The following is a 25,388-nucleotide window of genomic DNA, read 5'->3' as shown; positions in this document are numbered from 1 at the left end:
CACTTATCTTTTGAGTTTGTTATACTGTTATTGGTTCTAAGCTATCGAAGACAGCCTCTCTACTTCTCCTGGGGTAGTGGTATAATCTGCATATACTCTACCCTCCCCAAACCGCACTCGGTAGAAATACACTAGGTATGTTATTGTTGTTATAAAGTTCTTGCCAAGTCAAAACAAGTAATTCTTTAATCAGCCAATATATGTATTTTGTATATTAGTATATGTACTCCAATGTATATAAAATTTTATGTTTAACTAGTAAATATAATTTTAGTTTTAGCGAGTCACCTTCCCCTTGATTGTTTTTAACGACAAACTCGCTCTAATGTCTCTGAACACAACAAATATGACTGATTTATGTAACCATAAAGATGCAACACATCGAGAGACATCTAAAAGCGGACTTCTAAGTAAAACTTAACGTTGTAGTAAATTGTATTAATCATCACAAATACAATAATTAAATTGCATAATTGAAAGTAAAAAGATCTTTTCTTTTGTTTAGCTAAACTAGATGGATACAATTACCAGTAACTTATTTTATCCAACCTCGACTTATTTCGGACTGAAGTGTCGATGAATAGAAAGTCACAGTAAAATTTAACTCCTGTGTATGCTATGTTTCTTGTGAATATAAGGCTAAAGAATACAAATCTTTACTGTGGATTTTCACGGGACTATCACTGATAACTTTAAAAAACCATGGAAATTACAGTTTTTAGGTTCATTGCATATACCTGCTTAGCATATGCTATTGATGAAAACAGAACCAAAAATTATAAATATCACAAAAGAATATATTGCAAAAATCTCTAGTTCAACTACAACAGCCCACAGATGCAGCTCATCTATCCTGCGGCACAGCTCAATCTTTAATCCATCTCGAAACCTGAATCTGCAAGTATACAATCAGATACTGCATCTGAAAAAGGGTTTTAAAGAAACTACAGTTTTTACCCTGCTCGAGGTTTGTGCGTATATAAATAAACTGGGAAACTCATTTACAAGAATGATTATTTTACTTACATTGCATAGAGGTCACAGAGAAAACTCTAGTCCTCCTCCATAGGAACGTCAGGGATATCAAACCTATCTTCTTCAATTGCTTTATTAATCACAGAAAGCGGACTTGGTAATACTGAGTTAAGAAAATATATTTTCCAACGAAGGGCAGAAAAAATAGTAATGGGAGCATCCAACAAGTAAACTTTGGCAACATGAATAAATCATAGCTGCATTCACTATTTTATTTCAGTCCTTAGAGAATCACAGGAAAAACATGTTAAAATGTATCCATCATGCAAAAAGCAACTACGTTCAAAGATGTACAACACTTACAAACAAAAGATTGTTGTTAGGCAAGACAACCTATCCCGTCTATGCAGCTATGCGCACACAAATAGGAATAAAAGAATTTAAGCATGAATTGCCGCGAAAGATTTAAAGAATTTTTGTTTCATCCACAGTTATTAAAACATTAAGATGTACCTACTATGTTATGGCAATAACAGGTGACAGCATGAATAGTCCAAAGCAGATAAGCAACTGAAAGATTTAAACCATTATTGAGAGGATATCAATTGACATAGGATCGTCCTCCTTTTCCCCACGACTTCTGCTCTTTTCAATTTCCCTTAATATGTCTGGTGTAATCTGCATTTGGAGGTGACAAACATAACTTGAATGTTTTCTTGCATCAAGAGAAAACAGAACAGCAGCAGTGGAAATAAAATATAAAAGCACACCAATCTATGTCTTTGCCTTTCAACAAGTGATCTTAAGTTAGCTTTATCCTCCTTCCTCAACTCAGTTTTGTACCTGTAACGATATTTGCCAACTTAGTATAAACAATATTCAGAAATTTCAACTCTGCAGAAGCTATCATGTTATTGAACAAATTGACAAGAGGTAAAAAGGAAAAAACCCATAATGCAAAGGCAATATCAAGGTTTAAAAGTCCTATTGAAAGACAGGAACATAACATCACATGAACAAGGGACACTTGTCTGCGTCAAAATATACTTTGCAATGCAGTGTCAGCCATACAGCATAGTGAAGACATTAGAAATAAACAAGAAACGCTACATCGTGTTCCTTAATATAAAAGAAATTGCTGCTACACATCATTTTACATCCTCATTCTGTCAATAATTTATATCTTCAAATAAGAGTTTCAATCCATGTGGACACGGCAAAAGAATTCAAAGCAAGGACGATTATCCAGGTACTTGAGAGAAAAGACATGCAAATGAGTCTAATGTGCATCTTATCAATGGGTTAATTATGAGAAGTAACCAAAGCTTATTCCCATTTTAACATAACGCCACCATGAAAAGGAAGAAATACCAGAAGTAATGAAGGGGTGAAACCAACCTCTGCACAAATACAAGAAGTGACAGATGCCAGATCACAGGCATGACTCTTGTTTCTTCAAAGAAATTCATGAAGTGCGCTACCATGGCATCAAGTACACGATAGGGCAAAGCATATTTCTTCTCAATCAGTAATTTGATGAAATAACTGCAGCAAAAGGCAAGAAAAAAATTAAACGACTAATTGTCGCGGAAAAAAACTCGGCATAAGTCGACCATATTAATTTGGAGAAATTTTGCTTTGCCATGAGACATTTAAACAAATTCCGTGTTGTGGTTATCATCATTTTTTAAAATTATCTTTAGTAAAGTGAATAAAATCAAATGAGACACCAATAATTCAATGCTCTCGCTATTTTAATCCTATCATTCAGATAACCATAGACTGGGTATGTTGTTGTTGAATTCGGACAAACATAATAAGTTGTTCTTATCTCAATTTAACATACTAAATTGTATAGGCAACCAAAAATAACTTTTTCCCGCTATATAATACAGTAGTATACAGTTTTTTACTGGCACTTGAATCATGGATAAACCCAAAGGAAAAAGTTTCAAAATATATAAAATTCACCAGATATTCCCATGTGAAGCATGTGCTAATAGCTTGTACTAATCTTAATGGTGCAATAACTAAGATTTATGAGTTTTTCTTTTCAGATATCATGGTGGCCGGCCCAGCTCCACCAAAGCATGGATACAACAACAACAACAAACCCAGGGTATTCCCACATAGTGGGATCTAGGGAGGGTAAAATGTACATAGTCCATACCACTACCTCTGAAGAAGTAGAAAAGCTGTTTCCAATAGACCCCCGCTCAAGACAAAGGACAGTAAACAAAGTCGTAATAGAACATGAAGCAAGATGGAATAACAGAAATAAGAAATAAGACACTCACAAAGTAATACCATAACGCTAGCAAACCAACAAATCAAAAGCAACCACCATACCCACACTCTCCTAACTAGCAGCTCTAACCTATGGACACAACCCCAAGACTACTAGCTTGGCTACACCAAAGCTCTCCTAACAACCGACTACGACTCACCCACACGCACTAGCCTTCTAGCCTAATTCGCGTCCTCCAAACAGTCCTATCTAGGGTCATGTGCCAGTGGCGGAGCCACGATTTTGGTTAAGAGTGTTCATATGTTTAGGAAAAGAAGCGGGTCATGAAAAAATACTATAAACCGTATATTGAAGAAGAAGAATCTTTGAACCAAACTAATCATACAAAAACATATAGGATAACAAGTTGAAACATATAATATTAAAAAGTCAACAAAGCAAATTCTATTAATAAAAGCTTGATTAGAAAATATAATTACAAGTGCACTCGGCGACACTCCCTTGATCAAGGTTGAGGAAACTCATGATCTCGAGGTTGGCAAGGACGTTTTAGAATGTATGCCCTTCTTATCTCATCACGAATGTTCGGAGGATAGCTCAAAATCGGAGGTCTTTCAGCGGGGTCAGCCTTTAGATCATTTACATCAAATTTTTGTCTCTGAGAAGAGTGAGATGGTATTTCTATTTGATCAACATCTTTATCTCGGGGTGATTGATTTTGAGACGTTGAACTTATTTTTGAAACTTTACAAAAATACTTCTCCAAGCTCATTGAAACCTCAAACTAAAATAAAAGTCAAGCGCATCACACTTATTATTACAACAACAACAACAACAAACCCAATGTATTCCCACATAGTGGGGTCTGGGGAGGATAAGATGTACGCAGTCCATACCTCTACCTCTAAAGAAGTAGAAAGGCTGTTTTCGATAGACCCCCGGCTCGAGACACGAAATACTACACAAATACATAGTAAAGCATGGAACAAGATGGCATAACATAAATACGACACCCATCAGTAATAGAAAACAGAGAAAAGTAAACAGATTCGTAATAAAGCATGAAACAAGGTATCATAACAAGAATAATACCCCCACCAAGTAATTCCCTATACTAGCGACCCAAACTGACCCTAGCCTTCTGCCCTAGTTCGCGTCCTCCAGATCTTCCTATCTAGGGTCATGTCCTCAGTAAGCTGTAACTGCTCCATGTCCCGCCTAATCACCTCTCCCCAGTACTTCTTCGGCCTACCCCTACCCCGCCTAAAACCATCCAAAGCTAGCCTCTCACACCTACGAACCGGGGCATCCATGCCCCTCCTCATCAAGTGTCCGAACCATCTCAATCGGACTTCCCGCATCTTATTCTCCACTGGAGTCACACCAACCTTCTCCCTGATAGTCTCATTCTGAACTCTATCCCCCCTAGTCAGCCCACACATCCAACGCAACATCCGCATTTCCGCCACCTTCATTTTTTGAATGTGAGAGTTCTTAACCGACCAACACTCCGCTCCATACAACATGGCCTGACGGACTGCCACTCTGTAGAATTTGCCTTTAAGCTTGGGCGGCACTTCTTATCACACAACACCCCCGAAGCGAGCTTCCACTTCATCCATCCCGCCCCAATACAGTGTGAGACATCCTCGTCAATCTCACCGTTACCCTAAATCACGGACCCGAGATACTTGAAACTATCCCTCTTACATACCACCTGTGATTCCAACTTCACTCCCACCTCACTCTCCAGCCTCGCGTCATTAAACTTGCATTCCAAATACTCTGTCTTGCTCCTACTCAACCTGAACCCTTTAAACTCAAGAGTTTGTCTCCACACCTCTAATTTATCATTCACACCCCCCGCATCTCATCAATTAAAACTACATCATCTGCAAAAAGTATACACCAAGGCACCTCTCCTTGAATACGCCGCGTCAACACATCCATCACCAAAGCAAACAAAAAGGGACTAAGAGTGATCTCTGATGCAATCCTGTCAAGACAGCGAAATGCTCTGAGTCTCCTCCGCCGTCCTCACCAGAGTTTTAGCTCCATCATACATGTCCTTAATTGCTCTGATATATGCCACCGGGACTCCACTCACCTCCAAGCATCTCCAAAGCACCTCCCTAGGGACTTTGTCGTATGCCTTCTCCAAGTCGATAAACACCATGTGCAGGTCCTTCTTCCTTTCCCTATACTGTTCCACTAGCCTCCGTACCATGTGAATTTCCTCCGTCGTCGAGTGGCCAGGCATAAATCCAAACTGGTTCTCCGAAATAGACACTATCCGTCTCAGCCTCACCTCGACCACTCTCTCCCAAATCTTCATAGAGTGACTCAATAACTTAATACCCCTATAGTTATTGCAACTCTGAATGTCACCCTTGTTCTTATAAAGAGAGATCATAGTACTCCACCTCCAAGCCGCGGGCATTTTCGCCGTCTTGAAAATTTCCTTAAACAATCCAGTCAACCACCTTAAACCAACCTCGCCAGAAAACTTCCAAAAATCCACCAATATCTCATCAGGCCCCGTCGCCCTACCCCTTCGCATCCTACGAACAGCCTCTCTAACCTCCTCTACCTTAAAACGTCTACAATAACTAAAATCCCGACACTCCTCTAAATGCTCCAGCTCCCCTAACACAATAGCTCTATCCCCTTCGTCATTCCAGAGCCTATGAAAATACGACTGCCATCTATTCTTAATGTGGCCGTCCTCCACCAATACTGTACCGTCCTCCCCTTTAATGCACTTTACCTGGTCGAGGTCACGACCCTTCCTCTCCCTAGCCTTAGCGAGTCTAAACAACTTTTTTTCCCCTCCTTTCTCCTGTAACCCCACATACAAGCTCTCAAAAGCTGCTGTCTTAACCGCCGTAACTGCTAACTTAGCCTCCTTCCTAGCTAAATCACACTTATTATTCAATTTCAATAAATAAAAAAATCATGAATAGTACTTGAAACATTGTCCGATTCTCCCAAATAATATTAACTAGCAAGTTATCTACTAGATAAAACTAGAATATTAAATTACTTAGTTCAAAACCAAAAAAAATACACAAAAGCGGAAAAAAAACACTAAACTAAAAGATAAGAAGAATTAAAGAATACCTTTTAGCAAATCACACTCCGATAGTCGTTGAAGAAAAATTATAATGATAGCTCGTTGAAGCTTGAAGACTTTAACACCAAATTGTTGATTAATTAGTATCAAAGATAGTAAAAAGAGTAAAGAATTTAAATTTTTTTTTTAAGAATAAGTAAAGAAGATTGTGGTGAAGTGAAGTGTTAGAGAAGGAGAAGTGTAGGAGTTAGATAGGTTTTAAAGCTGGGCATTTTTTATTTATAATGTAATGTCCCTTTTTTTTTATAATTTAAAGCTAGGCCTTTTTTATTTTATAATGTAATGTTGGGCTTTATGCCCTTTTTATTGGAAGAGAATTGGGTCTATGTGACCCGGTCCAAAGGACCGGGTCCCTTCTTTAAAAAGGAGAATAAAATTGCAGCTATTGCAGGCAGTGGGAATCGAACCCGCATCTCCAACGCAGATTTGCACACCCTTGACCACTAGGCTGCGCGTCTCTAGCTTGCCAAGGGTGTTCAACAGAATGTATATAACCATATATATCTATATTTAATCTATGTGCTCTAAAAAATTTTCCGACGAAGGGTGTTCATCTGACCACACTTCGTGGACTGTAGCTCCGGCCCTGTCATGTCCACGGTAAGTTGTAACTGCTTCATGTCACGTCTAATCACCTCCCTCCAGTATTTCTTCGGTCTCCCTCTACCCCGCCTCCCGCCTGAAACCATCCAAAGCTAGCCTCTCGCACCTACGAACTGGGGCATCCATGCCCCTCCTCATCACATGCCCAAACCATCTCGGTTTCACTTCCCGCATCTTGTCCTCCACCGAAGCCACTCCCACCTTCTCCCGGATGGCCTCATTCCTAACCAGTGTTCAGAATTGCACCCGCAACGTCGCATAATGCGGTGATGCAATGCGATGCGGTCCTCTGGCGAGTCGCAACTATGATGCGGTGCAATCTGAGAATTGTGGGCACATCAAGCACTATTGCGCGATGCATTGCGATGCGCTCGCAATATGTATTTTTTTTATTTTTGTTGCGGATGGTATTTATTGTAGGTTGGAATTGCATATGCTGATATTCTTTTTATGTTGGAATTGCATGTGGTGGTATTTTTGGGTTTTCACAAAAGTTGCTTAAAGTCAAAAAGAGTGGTCAAAAGTTGGAAAAGGTAATGAAGAAAGTTTAAAGTAGCAACTTAGGATTTTCAAGCTTTCTCTCTTCTCCAACGATCAAAGAATTTGGCTACTGAATAAGTCTTCTTCTTCTTAACAACTGAATGATTGATGCTCAGTTTTTTGTCGTTTTTTTCTGTTCTTCTTCTTCTTTTTTAACAACTGAATGACTGATGCTCTATTTTGATGCTCAGTTTTTTGTCGTTTTTTTCTGCTCTTTTTTTTTTTAACAACTGAATGACTGATGTTCTATTTTGATGCTCAGTTTTTTGTCTATTTTTTTTTTTTTGTTCTTCTTTTTAAAAATGACTGATGCTCTGTTGTTCTTCTGATGATGAATGAATGACTGATGCTTTGTTTTGATGCTCAGCTATTCTGAATGACTTCTTTAATAGCTGCCACATTCATTTTTTGTTATTAAGATTAAACATTATAATTTTTTTAATTAATGAGATAAGCTTTCCATATTTAATAGCTACATCCTTGATTATTTATTATTAAGAATAAATAATTTATCTTTATTTTGATTAAATGAAATAATCATTGTATATTAATTAGAGTTTATAAAATAAGGATAAATATTATAACTATTTAATTATAAATTAAAGATTAATGTATATGTTTTGAAAGCACACATTTTTTTTAATGAAACTAAATTTAGCGTAAGTATATATTGAACATATTAATATTCTCATTTTTTTATTTTTTTATTAAATTGCGCTTCACTTCAATGATGCGGTCGCATTGCATCACGCATCGCATAATGCGTGATGCAGAGCCTTGCCGCATTTTTCCGCATCACACATCTCTGAACACTGTTCCTAACCCTATCTCCTCTAGTAAGTCAATTCATCCAACGCAACATCCTTATGTCCGTCACCTTCATTTTTTGAATGTGGAAGTTCTTGACTGGCCAACACTCCGCTCCATACAACATGGTCGGACGAACTGCCATTCTGTAAAATTTGTCTTTAAGCTTGGGAGGCACCTTCTTATCACACAACACTCCCAAGGCGAGCCTCCACTTCATCCATACTGCCACAATACGGTGAGAGACGTCCTCGTCAATCTCTTCATTCCCCTGAATCATAGACCCAAGATACCTAAAACTATCCCTCTTACAAACAATCTAGGATTCCAACTTCACTACCACCTCATCCTCCTGCCTCAAGTCACTAAACTTGCACTCTATATACTCCGTCTTGGTCCTACTCAACCTGAACCCTTTAGACTCAAGGGTTTGTCTCCAAACCTCCAATTTATCATTCACTCACACTCGCGTCTCATCAATCAAAACTACATCATCCGCAAACAGCATACACCAAGGCACCTCTCCTTGAATACGCCGCGCCAACACATCCATCACCAAAGCACCAATGCTCCGAATCTCCTCTTGCCGTCCTCACCTGAGTCTTCGCTCCATCATACATGTCCTTAATCGATCTAATGTACGCCACCGAGATCCCTCTCACCTCTAAGCATCTCCAAAAAACCTCCCTAGGAACTTTGTCGTACGCCTTCTCCGGGTCAACGAACACCATGTGTAAGTCCCTTTTCCTTTCCCTATACTGCTCCACTAGTCTCCACACCAGGTGAATTGCCTCTTATCATCGAGCGACTGGGCATAAATCCAAACAGATTCTCCGAAATAGACACAATCCTCCTCAACCTCCGCTCGACCACCCTTTCCCAAATCTTCATAGTATGACTCAACAACTAAATATTCCTGTAGTTGTTGCAACACTGAATGACACCTTTGTTCTTATATAAAGGAACCAAAGGATGGATAGCTGAGAAAAATCACCTAGTGTGGGATTTGAAGTTTTGAACCTAAGACCTGATGTTCTGGGTGCACCGTTCATGATGACTTCTAATTATGTATAATTCTATTGAATATTTGGATCTTAAAACTGCAAACATCATGAGAATAACAAGGTATTTTTTTTTTTTTGCACAGCCATGTGGTAGGAATCGACCGATCAAGTGATGATATAATGAAAAACAATTTCAGCTCTCATGTATAAGATCACCAAAACGCTTCAGTAACTATTGAATATTATAAGATCATAACAGTAGCTATCATTCAAAGGATCAACAAGAAGAAAACATTTAAGATTAAGGCACAGCACAAATGTAGAATACCTTGTTGTACCACAATACTCCATCTCTGCAAGTTTCAGCAGCGCTACACTGCATCCAAGAACAATAAAAAGTTAAAGACTTCTCAAAGAATGAGGTGTTACAGTGGCATTAGCAATAGCTTGACAATAACCATCTTCAATTGCAAAACATGAAATGAAGTTGCAACAAGAAAAAGTTTTAGAAGTTGGGTACTCTTTCTGTTCCTAATCTTGTCCTAAGGTGAACTTTCCAGTCAAAAATGCAATTTGGTTATTGAACTACTGACTACTATTAGTGTATCAGGCCTTTTGGAACTAAAACCCGACGATTTAATAGTATTTCCATCCGACTTAATATGTTCCTGCTCTTATTTCCTTCTTTTGAAGACATGAGGTCAAATTTCACTACAAAAGCCAGTCAAATTGACCATAAATTCAAATAATACGCCCTAAAGTGGGATGGAGGCCACATACAACTTGCAAATGGTTTTTTCATATCCATTGCAGGCTTGTTTTAAGCCAAAGAGCCAGGTTTTAACCATCATACAGGGAAGTAGATACAGTTTATTAGTATATATAGCAGTTCCAACAAAAGCAATTTGTAGGTGTATGTACCCCAATTATTAGAAAGAAAGGATGACGCTATCAGGGAAGTGCAGAAACTTATAACAAATTTATGTTCACCACATCAATTTCTAGCATCTTACTTGAGCTTTTTATTAATATTTGATTGAATTTAAGATTCTAGTACATTGAACCGAATGCATTTCTTCCAGATTGCTTGTGACAGCAATCATCATAAAATAAACAGGTAAGAAAACAATTTGTTATCACATAACTTTGTCAACCATATAAATCATGTAGCGGAGAACCATAAGAGAAAATTTCATGGTTCTACAAAAATGTAGAAAGAGCATCAGCCGAACTAAGAGAATCTCACTGCAAAAATATGATGGCAACATCTTTTTTTTTTTTTTTAAATTATCGATGGCAACATCTTTCTTTAAAGTACTAAAACTCATGTCGCTATTATCACTATAAGCATATCCAGCAACCATACCTAGCATGAAGATGCGGAATGGAGACCTTCTCAATAACACTCCCGAAGATGACAGCCTCCCTCAAGGTGCATGTCCTTGACTGGATCAGAAAATAGACATTTCAGAAAGAACAGGTTAAGCATCATACGCATATAAAAAGAGATGATGCAAAAGATAGAACTACTTTAAATGTGTGTCCTAACAATGTGAAAAGTAGATCAGAGTATCCAAGGAAACTGATCTTAACAGACACTCAAGTCATATCTCATTACAGGATGGCCGTGACACGACAGGCTACCATTCATGCTTTTGCAAATTGCCAAGTATGCCAATGAAGACAATATGGCTAATCAAATCATTGTTAGTTTGTACCAAATAAGTTGTAAAGTTTGTACATAAATGCAATTCTACAATCACTCTAATGAATTCGTTCACAATGGTTTTATACCTCACACAAAGGAAACAAGATTCCCTTATTGAAGGCAGCAGGCTTATAAAGAGATTTCTTTAAAGATTGATACAGAGCAAAATGCAATCTCTTATTCTTGCGAATATCATCTCTAACTCGTGGGAGCAACACAAACTTGTAGAAGCGTTCTGCCTTCTTGACACCCAAATTTGAAGCAAATATTCTTGTGGCTTGGTACATTGCATTTGGTGACCATTTCTCAGGTTCTGTTAAATATAGAACATCTTCCCAATATTGTAATGAAGGAATATGTTTAAATGCTTTTGGCATCTTGCCTGAATTGTATTTGCTAAGATGCTTGCCAACACTGCATTACAACCACCGCCAATCAGCCAAGATTGTCAATGCTAAGTTAGCAGATAAAGAACTGATAAAATAAGGTCTAGGAGGGTAAACATACCCTTTGTACAACTCAATGATTGATTCATCCAATTTGGGCACTGGTTGCACTTCAACAAACAAAATTATATCAGTTTTCTTCGTCAAATAGCTTTCCTAAAAAACTTTTATTTTTATTATGTTGGATAAAGGACATTGTCAATTTTGCTGAAAAGACTTTTGATAATGAATGTAATTTAAGCCCGGGTTGCTCATGAACAATCACACGAAGTCAAATATTAGTTGTTTTCTGTTCTGAAATGGCAGAACAAAACCTGAAGAAGCTTTTGCATTTTGTTCCTTGCTCTTCTCAATAAGGACTTGGGCCAATGTGCGTTCAGGGCGATTTTGAGTAGAAAAGAACGCCTCCAATAGCTTCTCATCCTCCAATAGCATCTTGTCAACGTCATCCTGTTTTGACACATTAAAAAAAAGTCATTAACTGCTGTAAACTGATACCAGGAGAAACTGGGAAAAAGAAGTGACATGTTTCTACTCTTGAAAATTAAAGTTTTTCTAGGTAGATATCAGTTAAGATCCAATTTATTGTATTAAACGGATAAAATGCTCCTGTTGTACCTACAAAAAAGGTCCACTCATAGCCGATGGCATCCTAGCATTCCACATCAATGAAAATCAATTAATCAAGCAACTAAACCTTGAACCAAAATTGGTCAGGGTAGTCTTTATGAAACATCAGTATCCATCTGCTCTATAACCTCTATGTGAATCCTCTATACCCCAAATTATTTGGCTTTAGATATATGAAATTTGTGAAGATCATACAGACAGCGCATTTCCATATCAACTTAAGGCAATAAAAAAGTTCAAGCAATTTCATAATTATTACATTAATCAGCCTTCTTAGCAGCCACTAAGCTAAGCTAGTTTTATACAAGGGTTACCTCCAAATCACCAAACTGGCTTTGGGTCTCCTGGAAACCACTGAAATTATCAATGTCATCGTTGTCCTCCTCCTCCTGTACAGCTCTAGCTGCAACATCCTCATCGAAAACTAAAGCGTTTGGATTTCTCTCTCGCGCCTCCTCTTCATCTACTTCCTTTTGCTGAAGTAACGCCTCCTTCAATATCTTCGAGCTCATGCTAGAAGATATAACCTGTTAACAAGAAGCAAATCCAGAACCTTGACTCAGTAATGGGACATTGGGTAGAATGTATTAGAGAAGAAAATACATGTATTAGGGTGTGTTCAGTATGAAGGAAAATGTTCTGAATGGAAAATGTCTTCTTGAGAAAATTGTAAAATGGTATTATATGATCTTTTGTTTGGTAGGATGCTCAATCTATGTATAACTATTACACCTAAATCAATATTATAGGTCGTATAACTAATATATAGGGTTATTAACACATGAATAAACACCGTTAAAGATAGAACTTTCCTTTATACACAAAACCGAACCGTAAATTAAAAATTAATACCAGCATATCTAATCTAATCTCAGCTTTGCTGATACACCCTTTGCAGTACTATTTAATCAATATTATAGGTCTTATAACTAATATATAGGGTTATTAACACATGAATAAACATAATTAAAGATGAACTGTCCTTCATACACAAACCAACCTGTAAATAATAATTAATACCAGCATATCTAATCTAATCTCAGCTTTGCTAAAACACCCTTTGCAGTACTTTTTCATCAATATTATAGGGTGTATAACTTATATATAGAGTTATTAACACATGAATAAACATAATTAACGATAAAACTATCCTTCATACACCAAACTAAACCGTAAATAAAAATTAATGCCAGCATATCTAATCTAATCTCATTTTTGCTAAAACATCCTTTGCACTAGTATCTAATCAATATTACAGGGTGTATAACCAAATTATAGCATTATTAATACATGAATAAGCATAGTTAATATAGCGCTGTCCTTAACACACCAAACCAAACAGTGGATAAATAATACCAGTATAACTATCTCAGCATTACTAGTATTATTTCAGACTGTTGTATTTTTTGTTGTATTACTTGGTGAATCTTGTGTATGGTATTATTCAGTGTGGTAATTTCTATTGTATCTCGTCCTTTTACTATTCATTTACTAGATTGTTTTATCTTGAGTCGGGATTCTATCGAAAACAGACCCTCTAAATATATGGACTGCGTACACTTACCCTCCCTGGACCCCACTTGGTGGGAATATACTGGGTATGTTGTTGTTGTTGTATCCTTTACAATACTATTTATAAACAATCTAACAAACTTTACAGTACTATTTATACACAATCTACCAAACATAAGAGCTGGTGCAGTGGAGCTCCAACTTTATGGGTTCTGAATTCATCCCGAACTCGTATCGGGATTCTAGCTCAGCCTATTAGCTGCTAAAAAAAGTACGGAAAAAAGAGAAGTTGGATTTGCCTGTTGTTGCTGCTGATGAGATTTAGGAGCTTTGGAGCGTTTTTTGGAGGAAGCTTTGGATTTGGAATCATCATCGTGAAGGAAGGGTTCTGGATTTGTCAGCCGTTCTCTTTTCTTCCCCATTTTTGCTTTGCTCCAACACTTTCCCTTTCTGCTGTGTGTTTAGGGTTACACTAGTTTTTGAGCCAACGTTTTAAACATCACACATGTAGGAGACCATAATTTCCTTTTTCTATTTTTTAAACAAAAAAAGGGTACCATGTATGTTCAAAAAGTCGAGATACATAAACGTGCAATTTTCAAAGAGTCTTAATACATAAACGTGCAATTATGCGACTAAGTAAATACTTAAATTTATATAAAATTAAATAAATAAATCAGCAGATGCATATGTTATATGTGATATTTTACGTGGTTAATTCGTTTCTTATGTAACATCGTAAGAGCTTGTTTGGTAGAGTGCATAAGAATAATGTTAAATAAGTTGTATTAGTAATGTTTATATTAATTATGCATACATTATTTCATACACAATGTTTGATTTAATGTATTAAAAATAATATATATTTATATATTTTTTATAAAAAAATATTTATTTATTAAAATATCCTTCTTTCCATTAAAAGGTTCATAGATTTCTCGTGACAATTAGAAAAAATGCGCCTAACTCCAAATCTTCATCTTCATCCTCCAACTAAAATCTGATTTTCGGTTTGTTCATCAAACTAAAACTAGAATCTGACGAACAAAATAATAAAGCATAACATTTTGATGGAAAAAGCAATCATTGTTTGATTAAATAGAAGGAAGAAGAGGCGGAGAAAATCGACACTTTGCTATGGAAAGGAAGAAGAAGAGGTAGAGAAAACCAGTGTTGTTGCTTTTCCATAGTAAAGTGCATTGAACGGAGAGACAAAATATTTGAGCGGTAATTTTGTAATTCATCAAGTTAATGAATGTGTTGAAACCTTTATATTATTAATACATGAAAAAAAGGATGATATTAGTAATACACACCTCATTGTATAATAGAGTGTATAACTAATACAAACATTAGTTATACATAAGATGAAAAGGTGCACCAAACAAGGTATTAGTAATACATAAGGTTAATATATGCATTATTTTTGCTAATACACTCTACCAAACGACCTCGAAGTGTATTATGTGATTATGTCATATAAAACGCATGTATTTATTTGTTTAACTTTATATAAACTTATGTGTTTATTTATGTACATTAAAAATTGGAGGTCATATGCAATGTGAGGCCAATATAGGACATGTTTATGTATTATGTCTTTCAAAAAAAAGTTGTAAGTATAAAGTGTATAACTAGTTTGGGTGAGTTGATTAAAAATAAGTTGAATATTTGATTGGTCAATCAACATTTTCAAGCACCTTATATCTTTTTCACATGTTGGTTCATGGCAAAGAAAGACAACAAAAAAAAAGGTAAGATTTTGGTAGTCGCAAACCCTCAAAGATTTAACACTTGAACACCGGAAAGCTTGCCTCTTGAGACAAGGTCCTTCATTTGGAACTATCCTTTTTCTTTCCAAAATGAAATTCCTCCTTGCTTTCTCCTTTGACATGAGTCAAACTCCACTTTTGTTATTGCCAGGTATTATGACTCATTCAACCTCATGATATCCACTGAAGATGGCAGCGGGAAAGACGGGAGCAAGAACGAAGTTGCTTACGTTATTTTTCATCCTCGCTATCTGATTTATAGTTGAATCTCGAGAATAAAGCAGCATCCCTTCCTCTCTTGGGTCGATATCAAGTAGCTCTAGTAGCCACAGATAGAGCCGTTTTCCTTAGTTTGTCAAGTGTGAATTAATGAATAATTACTTTAGCTCGATTGACAGGGCCCCGCCTAAAGTTCTAACCTTTGCTTCAAGTGCTGCTCCGGGAGAATGGCCCCACCACTTGAGAAGCTGTAAAGAAGCATGAGGAAACTAAACTGTATAAGAAGCTTTGCTTCTCCCCCCCGTAGTCATAATGTTCGGCTTGCGCTAAGCATAATTTTTTTTTCTTAAAAAAAGTATTTTTTGGATAGATTCATTCGTTCGTGTCCATTTGAGATTTGGCCTTCAACAAAGTAATCCTACCTTACTTGAAACTTTAGGAGGGGGAAAAGAACCAGTGGATTTACCATTGGGCTTTACTCTGAAGGGAAATAGAATGAAATATGGACCTGAGATTATGCAACATGACACCATAAACACATTATGTTAAACTATAAAAAAGGATAATATAGGAGATGAAAGAATGAAGAAATGCTAGAGATAATTTTCTTTTAGAATACAAGTAGTGTGTCAGACTACTCACAAGTGACCCATGCAGATAGATCCAGTTTGTACTATATGTAAAACTGGACATGAAACTAGAGACCACCTATTTTGAAAATGCTAGTTTGCAAGAGAGAGATGGAATAAAATGATGCAATGGATTCAAAGTACTAAATTTGTTTATACAGACTTTGTGCATGCTACATGGATGGAAAGGAATGTTGGGATATTTTGAAAATACGAGAGAACCGGGGCAAACATTGCTAGAGAAGTGGCTTGTATCTGTAATGTGAGAGGCCTCACGGTTAGAAAGAGCTCTAATCTAAAGAAATGAATTTTAATATGTTAGAAATAATTACTTGATAGGTGTTATTTTAGTGTGTGTGATACTGATGAATGGAATATCCCATATTGGACCGGGACGAGATTCCTGGACTCCTTATATAAGGCTTTGAGAATCCTCCTTCTTTTGAACTCGCTTTTTGGGGTGTGAGTTAAGCCCAAAACTAATTTGACAGATACCACTTTGTGACTAGTAGTAACTAGCAAATTGTATAGTTACCACAAGAAGAAGACAAAGTTTTGAGCTAGCTATTGGATAATATGCGCAAAGTTCCACGATATGATGATATATAGAAATAGAGGATGTACAATGGAGGCACCTCTGGCCATTTATCCAAATTTATCAGTTTCTCCATTACCACGAAAAAGCTTAACACAACCGTAAACTCATTAAACAGAAACGAGTATTCAAAACAAAATATAAGCTTCTGAGACAGTGAAGCAATACATTGCTTTGATGAAATAATTAATATGAAACTTCAGGTACATTTTCACAACCTTGGGGCTGGAAGAGCAGCACGTGGGGCGTCCCACTCAGTGACAATGTGGTTCCGAGTGATCTCCTTCAGTGAGGTACAGCCACTCAGTGCCATGGTTAGCTCAAACTCATCGCGCAACATTTGCAACACTTTTCTGACTCCAGCTTCTCCTTCAGCAGCCAATGAGAAAACTACTGGCCTTCCAATCTGTTAAGGCCACAGCAGAACATCACTCGTTAAATGTTTGAAGACGAAAAGGAAACATGGTAAGATATGCAATTGTGTCCTTAGCCAATTGACCAGCTGTTTCTATCATTCACCAATTATTTAGTTATGATGCCTACTTTTCTTGGTTCTCGAAAATGCAAGGGACTTCTATTCACTTTGAATTTCCCAATATAGCTAGCATCCTAAAAGAAAAGATACCAAACTTGTTTGGTACTTAGGCATAGTTGTTGTTGTTGTTGTATTACTACGATTATTGGGGAGATTTAAAATCACTTTCAGATTGTTGATCATTCTCAAGGCATAGTTTTGGTAAAATACGCTACCGGTCTATCGGTGAATAGATAGAAAGATAATAGATTGAAGTCTCTGCCGGTCTAGGTCCAATCAGTATGAGGTACTTACAAAAATGCCTGAAGCTCCAAGTGCCAAAGCTTTGAAGACATCTGTTCCACGGCGGACACCTCCATCCAAGAATACAGGAATCCTGCCTTGTGCAGCTTTCACGACCTGAAATAATCACATGTACGGTGCACATCAGAATGCATATTAAAGCTCTCAGCACAAAGGAAATTCCAGATCAAAGAGCTGGTAACTGGAACCACAAAGAATAACTAAGCTAGACACAAGTTATGTACCTCTTCAAGAGCCGAGATTGTAGCAGGGACATAATCGAGTTGGCGAGCACCGTGGTTTGACACAATGATACCAGCCGCTCCAGACTGAACTGCAATCCTAGCTGCAAGTCCAAGGTGGTGAATTGTTTCAGCATTAATACTTGAGCATAAGAGGACCAAATAATAGAAGAGGGTAGATTATTAGAGTATTGAATCATATACCATCCTCAGCTGTAAGTACACCCTTTACCAGGATCGGCATTTTAGTGATAGTCTGGAGCCACTGCACATCCTGCTCAAGTCCAGAAAGAATTTGAAATTTGTCTCTAGATTTATTTTAAGCACATAATGCCTATCGCAGTTTCAATTGATATTGCAAGTTCATCAAATCCTTTTCTTTTTGACACATCAAATTGAGTTTGAACTTTCATTCCTAACCTCAGTGCACGTAAACTACTGACAAGCCGAGAAACTACCATATTTTTATAGCTGCTGAAGATGTTCAAAATTCACCAAATATGTGCATTTCATATCACTGTGTTTCTACCTTTTTGAGATTAAAGGATAGTTCATGGTCTACTGAATTCTCACGAGATGAAGGAATATATAGGATGAACATAAGAAAGGTAATGTACCTTCCAACTCAATGTGCGATCAACTTGACCAGCAACATACGAAGCTAATCCAGAGTCATTAGCCTGCAAACGAGAAGACAATTTAAGACTATGCATAACAGATTCTTAGAAGAACTTGATGCACGGTGAAATATCCATTTGTTCACTCACTTCGTCCATCTTGCCAAGGTCCAATCCTTCAAAGTTCTTCAATGTCAAAAATGGTGGCAACACGAATCTACAAGGGGATGAAGGATACATTAACTAGTACAGCTTCATAATAAGTGAGCTCCTTAGCAGACTGAAAAGGTATACAACTAATGGAGTGACAGAAATATTAGGATATATACCTGTTCTTAATATCAGCTTCTCTACGCCCGAGCCTTGGGGTATCAACTGTAAGGGCTATAGCCTTGAAACCTGCCCTTTCAGCTCTCCTCACAAGTTGAGCAACAACATTCCTGTCCTTGTAGACCTGAATGTATGAGAGGATAAATACAATTTAGACATAATATGGTGTGGTGTACATTTCTCCTAAATTTTAACTGTAAGTTCATGCTCACATAAAGCTGGAAGAAACGGATGCCAGGTCCTGTTGAAGCAACCTCCTCAACGCTGGAAGTGGCCCAAGATGACAATGTCTGAAAGACAAATTTTGTGTTGCATTAACAAAGTGAAAATCACCACGTTCTAAGTAACAAACAACAATAAACATTAAAGCTTGAATTAGCTGCAATTGAAGAAGAGACGGAAATCATACATAGAATCTAAGGGTGCATAGATATACCTTTTAGTCGAAATGACTTTTCTGTTCATTTAAAAAGAATTCTAACCTCGTTTAAAGTTGTTAACAATGAACAACAAATTCCGAGTTGTTGTCATAAAAGAACTTGTTTTCTGAGGATTGACAGCACATTTTATTAAATAAATAAATGCAAGGAAACATAGTGATAATTCTAGTTTTATAGAGATGACCATGCTTTTATTTTGGAACTAGGACACGGGGTGCCATTTTTAGCCACTCTAGGAAACTCTGAATAGATTGTGAAAATACTATAAAGAAGTATGGTGTTGCTTGCAAGAGTTTGTGTGTGTACTAGATATTGCCTCATTATGTGATCATTTGTAGAAGCTTGAAACTTCAAAAAATTACATCAAGATCTTTGACAAAAGTATATGAAGATATGAAATGCAACGTCAAAGTAAAAATTATTGCATTTTTAGCTACTCTAGGATGTTTTAATAGATTGAGAAGAGACGACGAAAATTTCCAGCAAAAGATACAGCATTCAAATGAATGATTCAGTGCAGATCACACAGATTATGGGCTGCCTGCAACAATTTTCATGGTCTAATAGATGTTGCCTCATTATGTGATCACCTCCAGAAGCTTAAATCTTTGTTTAATATGATCAGTCTACAGATTAAATATATGCAAGATATGAAATGCAAAGCCAAAGTTGACTCGATTGTACCAATTGTATATGCATTTCAAAAGACGATTAAAATCACTAACCATTGGCTACAATGATATTTGTATTATAGAGACTCCTAAACTACTCTATCGACATTATGTGACATCAGTTATGACTCCATCATATTTGCAATCCAAAGGCACTATTATAAGATCAAAATTACTGTGGAGAACCAAGTGAGACTAACCATGATTGTCCCTGCTGCGGATGCTGCTCTAGCTGTAGCATACTCCCCTACATAAAGCAACCAAGTAATCAGACTTCAAAACACTTTTTAGTTAGTAAGAATACTAGAGACCTTATGCGTTGTCTGATACTACACGTAAAACTGATCACCTAGATTCTAGTCTCATATTTATAGCTCAATAGTTAAACCAAACATGACCAACAATTTTCTCAGCAGACAGAGCTCAAAGCATTTAAAAATGCATGGAGTTGGCAAATTCAATGACATTCTCAATTCTCCAGTTTGATTTGCAACAGATCCATAATTGATCGAAAATCATTCCCTTTGAGGTTAACGGTGATAGCATGAAATATGTTCTTTGTTATGTTCACGAGTTCACATAGTCAGATTAGAACTTCAACAGTCTAGTAGGAGTGCACGGTATACCTTCAGGATGTGCCATTTTCTGCATGGCTGTTGGTGCAACCATGATAGGCATTGAAATCTTGAATCCTAGCACTGTGGTGGTCATGTCGATTTTGCTCACATCAATCAGAATACGGGGCCTAAACCTGTATCAGACGAAAAAGAACAAACATATATGTGAATACAACCAGTCATATTTTTCTGTAGGCAATTAAGGTCTCAAATCTAGAGCTTCTTACAGAATTCTTGAGAAGGCGTTTCTGTTCTCAGCCAGAGTCCACTGGTCCTCAGCACCCGAGGCATAGTAGTCATAGACCATCTTTGGCAACTTTTTCTTGGCAATCTCCTCATACTCCATAACATTGGTAATTTCCTCCATCTTTAGCAGTTATTTTTTGCTCCCCCTTTAAAATTCCTGACGCTACACAAAATTTAGATCTATTTAGATGCTGGATGAATTGTGGTCTTATAATTATTTAAGTTCAGTTTGTGAAGTTTTGATTGCACGCACATAAACACAACGCTTCTTGAAGTTACATATTACTGTAATATCACATGATGGCAACAAAGGAAAATGTTCTACCTCAAGAGACTTCATCCATATCATTGTTTTAGTGTTCGGTTATGTATAAAATAAGCACCTTATCTGCTTTTCATGATAGTACAACAGCATATCCAGTGTAATCCCACAAGTGGCTTTTGGAGCTTATCACAGTAGTATTTTCTTGATATTTTTGAATACTAAGATAGAAGACGATGTCTAAATAGACGAAGTCTAAATGTTAGTTAAAGTAGTGATATGGAGTACGAGTTGCGATATTTATCAACGAAGATGATTTCGACCTATGAGTGAGCAATTAAGCACCAAAAGATGACTTCTTCATGTAAATATTTCCAAGAAAATGTACTCGTCACACCAAAAACATCCCAATTGGTGAAGAAGAAATATGCATCAAAGATGTAAAAGCAGCAACAACAACAACGCAGTGTAATCCCACAAGTGAGGTCCGGGAAGGATGGGTGTACGTAGACCTTATCCCTACACCTTTGTGGGGTAAAAGCAACTAAGATAAACAATAGGTTCTCTATGAGATTGAATGAAACAGTAAACTTAACATGTTTGATCAAGAAATAATAAACAAGAATGAAGAAAATAAGCTTGGCAGAAGAAGAACAGACCCCTTGAATAATAGAATAAGAAAACTCAGTCTTTTTAAATGATCACAAAGCATTCTTGTACGATAACCAAAGCGCAAGAAACATCATATAATAACAGAAATCGAAGGACGAGATACTACAGAACCAATACTACGACTACTAGTACGGACGGATAACAACAAAAGCATCAGACATGCGTGCAATAAATAGTGCTTACAACTAATAAGACTAAAACAAACAAGATTCTTGAGAACAAAACTAAAGAAAGAGCAAAGAGGTCTAGAACAGACCTTGGACTCCCAAGCTGTTGAGAACACTGAGCAGAGTGAAACAAGTGAACAATTTGTTGCTAAAATAGTAGAGATCATATAACAAAGAATAATACTGACAAAATGGACAAGAAAAATAATTAAATAGGAATTAAGAAAAAGACAAAAATTGTATTGGGTGGATGTATAGAGAAGCACAAATTTGAGGATCAGTTTTTGGAGGTGAATATTATAAACCAAATCCGATTAGGGTGAGCAAATGTGTGGCTCTCTATCACATATGCCTCTTCTGTGTTTCACAATTTCCCTTCACTATCATCCCCTCAATAATTTTTCTAAAAGATCATTCATCTACTTCGATCAACTGTAAAGTTGTCTTCGTGTAACCTATATGTCTAGTCGTAGACTGTCTACATCATGTGCTGTCTTTTTTTGGACCCTGCGTAAACGCAAGATATTTTTTATGTCATCACCCAAAAGATCATTCATTTAGTTAGAGCAACTGTAAATTTATTTTTGTGTGACCTATATATATATATGAAAACCAATGTAAGTTGTGGGATCCTTCTTCAAATTCTGCGCGAGATATTTTGTGCACGGAAGGAATAACTGAAGTTACATGCTTATTGATTTAACAAAAAAGGCCTTAAGCCTTTTAATTTTATCATTAACTCATCCCAATGATACCCTGCCACTTGTCTATACAGAAAATAGCAGAGGGTTATATGAGGATAAGAAGAGAAAAAAGAAAACGATAAGGAGGAGATGGGAACTGACTCTCTGGCTTCTAGCAACATCATCGGGGTATTACCTAAAGTAGTTATGTTATTAATTATTATTTTTAATTAATGTGTAGTGTTAAATTAGGATGGAGGAAGTAGATACTCTTAGGATCCTTGATTATTCTATTTAGTTGAGATTATTTTCTCTTTATCTCTCGGATAATATAAAGTAGTCCAGAAATTTTAATTCGTGTTAATAGTTGAATTCGAAATTTAATATGCTCAACGTAAACTGATAAACACACTACTTCAGTTAAACCTTTTTAACTTCGGAAAAATTCTTTTGATCACAATTTAATCATAATAGAAAAAAATTACATTCACACTATAAATTAGTTAATTTTTAGATTTTTTTACCCTTTTTATAATAAAATATAAATAAAATTATGAAAAATTTTCACAATTATAACTAAATTTAGGCAAAAAAAAAAAACTTGTGGTCATTTAACAATTCCCTTTTTTAACTTCTACCTGTGCTCTAACTACACATATGATGACATACATAAGCCAAAGTTTTTCAACTTCTTGTGAGAATATACATTGGAAAGCGTGCAATTTGGCAGTACACGTGAACTGAGTATATAAAGGTTCCATATTGTTAAATAGGCATAACTATGTACGCGTGGTGATGTTGGTTAGGCAGTTCACAAATGAAAGCTTTGACCAAAATATAGTACTCCCTCCGTCTTAAATTATTCGTCTCAAATTTTTTAATTTAATTTCTTATTTTGCTCGTCTTTTTTTATTAATCAAGAAAAAATAATTTTTTTTTATATTTTACCTTTTGCATTAATTACTTTTTCTTCAAATTAAAATATAAACATAGTTTAATAGAAGTACTATGAAAAACTAATCATGTTATTAATTATTTTTCTTAATCAATATATCATCTCAATTTGGGATGGATAATTTGGGATGGAGGAAGTATGTATGATTTTTTGAAATTTTATAAAACTGGTATAAACGTACTTGGCAGTAACGTATTAGGATGTATTTTATTTAAAAGAAAAACGGACCAAAAAGTAATTAACTGGAATCGTTGAAGTAGAAATTGTTACTGATAGCAATGTTTTTGACTTAAAATGTTACTGTCAGTAAAGAAACTCTATTACATGAGAATATTTGTACGCAATTTGTCATTATAGTCATTTATTATGAGTCACGTTTAAGGTTAAAACGTTACTATGAGTAACAATTCCGCAGAGGAAACTACAATTATGTGTGTGAATTTTATTTTTACACCGACTTAATGTTAAGATCTAAATTGGTCATTACAATGTACTCATCTAAAATATTCTTTTCTAAGTAGAATAAATATGATAAAACATCCAGAGTTATTTGACTAGAACTAAACGTTGAAAAATATTCATGATGTAATGAGCAATGACTATCCCTTTTCTGAAGAGGGAATTACTTGTTGGATCATACACATAGGTCTGATTAATTGGGTATATATAGTGAATCGAATGAACACTCAACCACGCTCAAATATATCACTAGTATGAGTCATTGATTTATTCTTCTGCGTCACACGTTAAATAAAAAAAATATTTTTTTACACTACAAATGTAAATAATTTGAAATTCAAAAATATTGTACGTACATATTAAGATTACAATATTATTTATTTATTATTGACTTTCTTTTTATCGGATGTCCCTTATTCAATTATTAATTTATGATGAACTTGATCAGAAGTCTTTTTTGCCTCTCAACACATTCTTAGCAAAGAAAAAAAAATACTTAGATTATATTATTTTCAAACCTTCTCATCAAATATAACATTACACTAGCCACTATATATATATTGATTATACACTTGCTAAACATTGAATATATGTAAAGATGCTTACAATTTAGGTTTAGGTCTGTGAATGTTATTTTTAAATCGACTGACTAATCAATATATATATATATATATATATATATACGAATACTGTGATTCGATTCGATAGAATCGTTATTCATAGTAATATTTTAGTCATAAAACGTGATTCATGATAACAACAGATTTCGTATGAGGCAGAGTTGCAGAGATTCGTTGCTGGCAGTAACATTTTAAGCCAAAAATATTATTATCAGTAACGACTCCTACTTTAACATCGTCAGTCAATTAAACTTTGGTCCGTTTATTTTTTAAAATAAAATATAGCTTAATATGTTACTGTCAAGTATGTTTATACTAGTTTTATAAAAAAAAAAATTTAAAAAACATACTGTTTTAGTAAATTGATTCAAATAATACCTTGTTTGGATTTCGTTTCAAATGGGTAAGAGTTTTAACTTTTGTGTTGTACAATTCTTTAACTGTAAATAACCATCTAGTTGTTCTGTATAACTCGTTTGGCAATAGATTTTTTCAAGTATGTTTGGGAAAAAAGTTTGACAAATAGTGTTTGATCATATAATTTGTTATTATTTGACAAATAATTTAAATTTTTAAATACTAAAAACTACCAGTACTATTTGGGCTAAATTTCATTTTAATATGTTTTCTCAAGTGTTTTGACCAAACACATAGTGAAACTTCACCCAAATCTTCACTTAAAAACACTTGTTAAAAATATTTGAAAATCTATGTTCAAACTCTAGCATTAGATTCATGTGAATATTCAAACTCTAGCATTAGATTCATG

General features: G+C 35.8%; 2 protein-coding genes across 5 annotated transcripts; both read right to left on the bottom strand.

The window, feature by feature from the left end:
* Window positions 1–655: 655 nt before the first annotated feature.
* On the bottom strand, window positions 656–14,164 carry LOC107852028 (bystin). Of its 3 annotated transcripts, none has more exons than XM_047415509.1 (12): window positions 13,906–14,164; window positions 12,409–12,621; window positions 11,779–11,914; window positions 11,526–11,574; window positions 11,105–11,432; window positions 10,677–10,756; window positions 9,639–9,686; window positions 2,374–2,520; window positions 1,746–1,818; window positions 1,578–1,653; window positions 1,027–1,132; window positions 656–922 (listed from the first exon to the last, which is right to left on the bottom strand). In XM_047415509.1, the coding sequence occupies exons 1-11, from the start codon at window positions 14,026–14,028 to the stop codon at window positions 1,053–1,055; spliced, it is 1,353 nt and encodes a 450-aa protein (XP_047271465.1). In that variant the 5' UTR covers window positions 14,029–14,164; the 3' UTR covers window positions 656–922; window positions 1,027–1,052. The 3 variants fall into 3 exon arrangements, with proteins under 3 accessions (XP_047271465.1, XP_016552565.1, XP_016552566.1); XM_016697079.2 differs by having other exon boundaries at window positions 656–895; XM_016697080.2 differs by having other exon boundaries at window positions 656–889.
* Window positions 14,165–16,803: 2,639 nt separating this feature from the next.
* Window positions 16,804–22,771, bottom strand: LOC107852026 (glycolate oxidase 1). 2 transcript variants are annotated; one of them, XM_016697075.2, is made up of 12 exons: window positions 21,992–22,771; window positions 20,783–20,964; window positions 20,565–20,689; window positions 20,139–20,185; window positions 19,040–19,117; window positions 18,827–18,951; window positions 18,648–18,714; window positions 18,498–18,560; window positions 18,085–18,154; window positions 17,884–17,984; window positions 17,651–17,755; window positions 16,804–17,227 (listed from the first exon to the last, which is right to left on the bottom strand). In XM_016697075.2, exons 2-12 carry the CDS (start codon window positions 20,920–20,922, stop codon window positions 17,033–17,035), a joined length of 1,116 nt encoding a protein of 371 aa, XP_016552561.1. In that variant the 5' UTR covers window positions 20,923–20,964; window positions 21,992–22,771; the 3' UTR covers window positions 16,804–17,032. The 2 variants fall into 2 exon arrangements, with proteins under 2 accessions (XP_016552561.1, XP_016552562.1); XM_016697076.2 differs by having other exon boundaries at window positions 20,783–20,958; window positions 21,992–22,598.
* Between the last annotated feature and the right edge of the window lie 2,617 nt (window positions 22,772–25,388).

The sequence above is a fragment of the Capsicum annuum genome, chromosome 7 (assembly GCF_002878395.1).
Source record: "Capsicum annuum cultivar UCD-10X-F1 chromosome 7, UCD10Xv1.1, whole genome shotgun sequence".
NCBI classification, from domain to species: Eukaryota; Viridiplantae; Streptophyta; class Magnoliopsida; order Solanales; family Solanaceae; genus Capsicum; species Capsicum annuum.
Note: the sequence above shows the minus strand (reverse complement) of the source record. Positions and strands in the feature narration are given on the sequence as shown.

Coding starts and splice junctions, on each gene's coding strand:
- LOC107852028 (XM_047415509.1), bottom strand. CDS start 14,028: ATGGGGAAGAAAAGAGAACGGCTGACAAATCCAGAACCCTTCCTTCAC. Junction 2,521..9,638: donor GAGTATTGTGGTACAACAAG/GTATTCTACATT, acceptor CTTTTGCTGCAG/TTATTTCATCAAATTACTGA. Junction 1,133..1,577: donor GGACGATCCTATGTCAATTG/ATATCCTCTCAA, acceptor ACTCAGTATTAC/CAAGTCCGCTTTCTGTGATT.
- LOC107852026 (XM_016697075.2), bottom strand. CDS start 20,922: ATGGAGGAAATTACCAATGTTATGGAGTATGAGGAGATTGCCAAGAAA. Junction 20,690..20,782: donor AACGCCTTCTCAAGAATTCT/GTAAGAAGCTCT, acceptor CGTCTGATACAG/GTTTAGGCCCCGTATTCTGA. Junction 18,155..18,497: donor ATCGCACATTGAGTTGGAAG/GTACATTACCTT, acceptor GGACTTGAGCAG/GATGTGCAGTGGCTCCAGAC.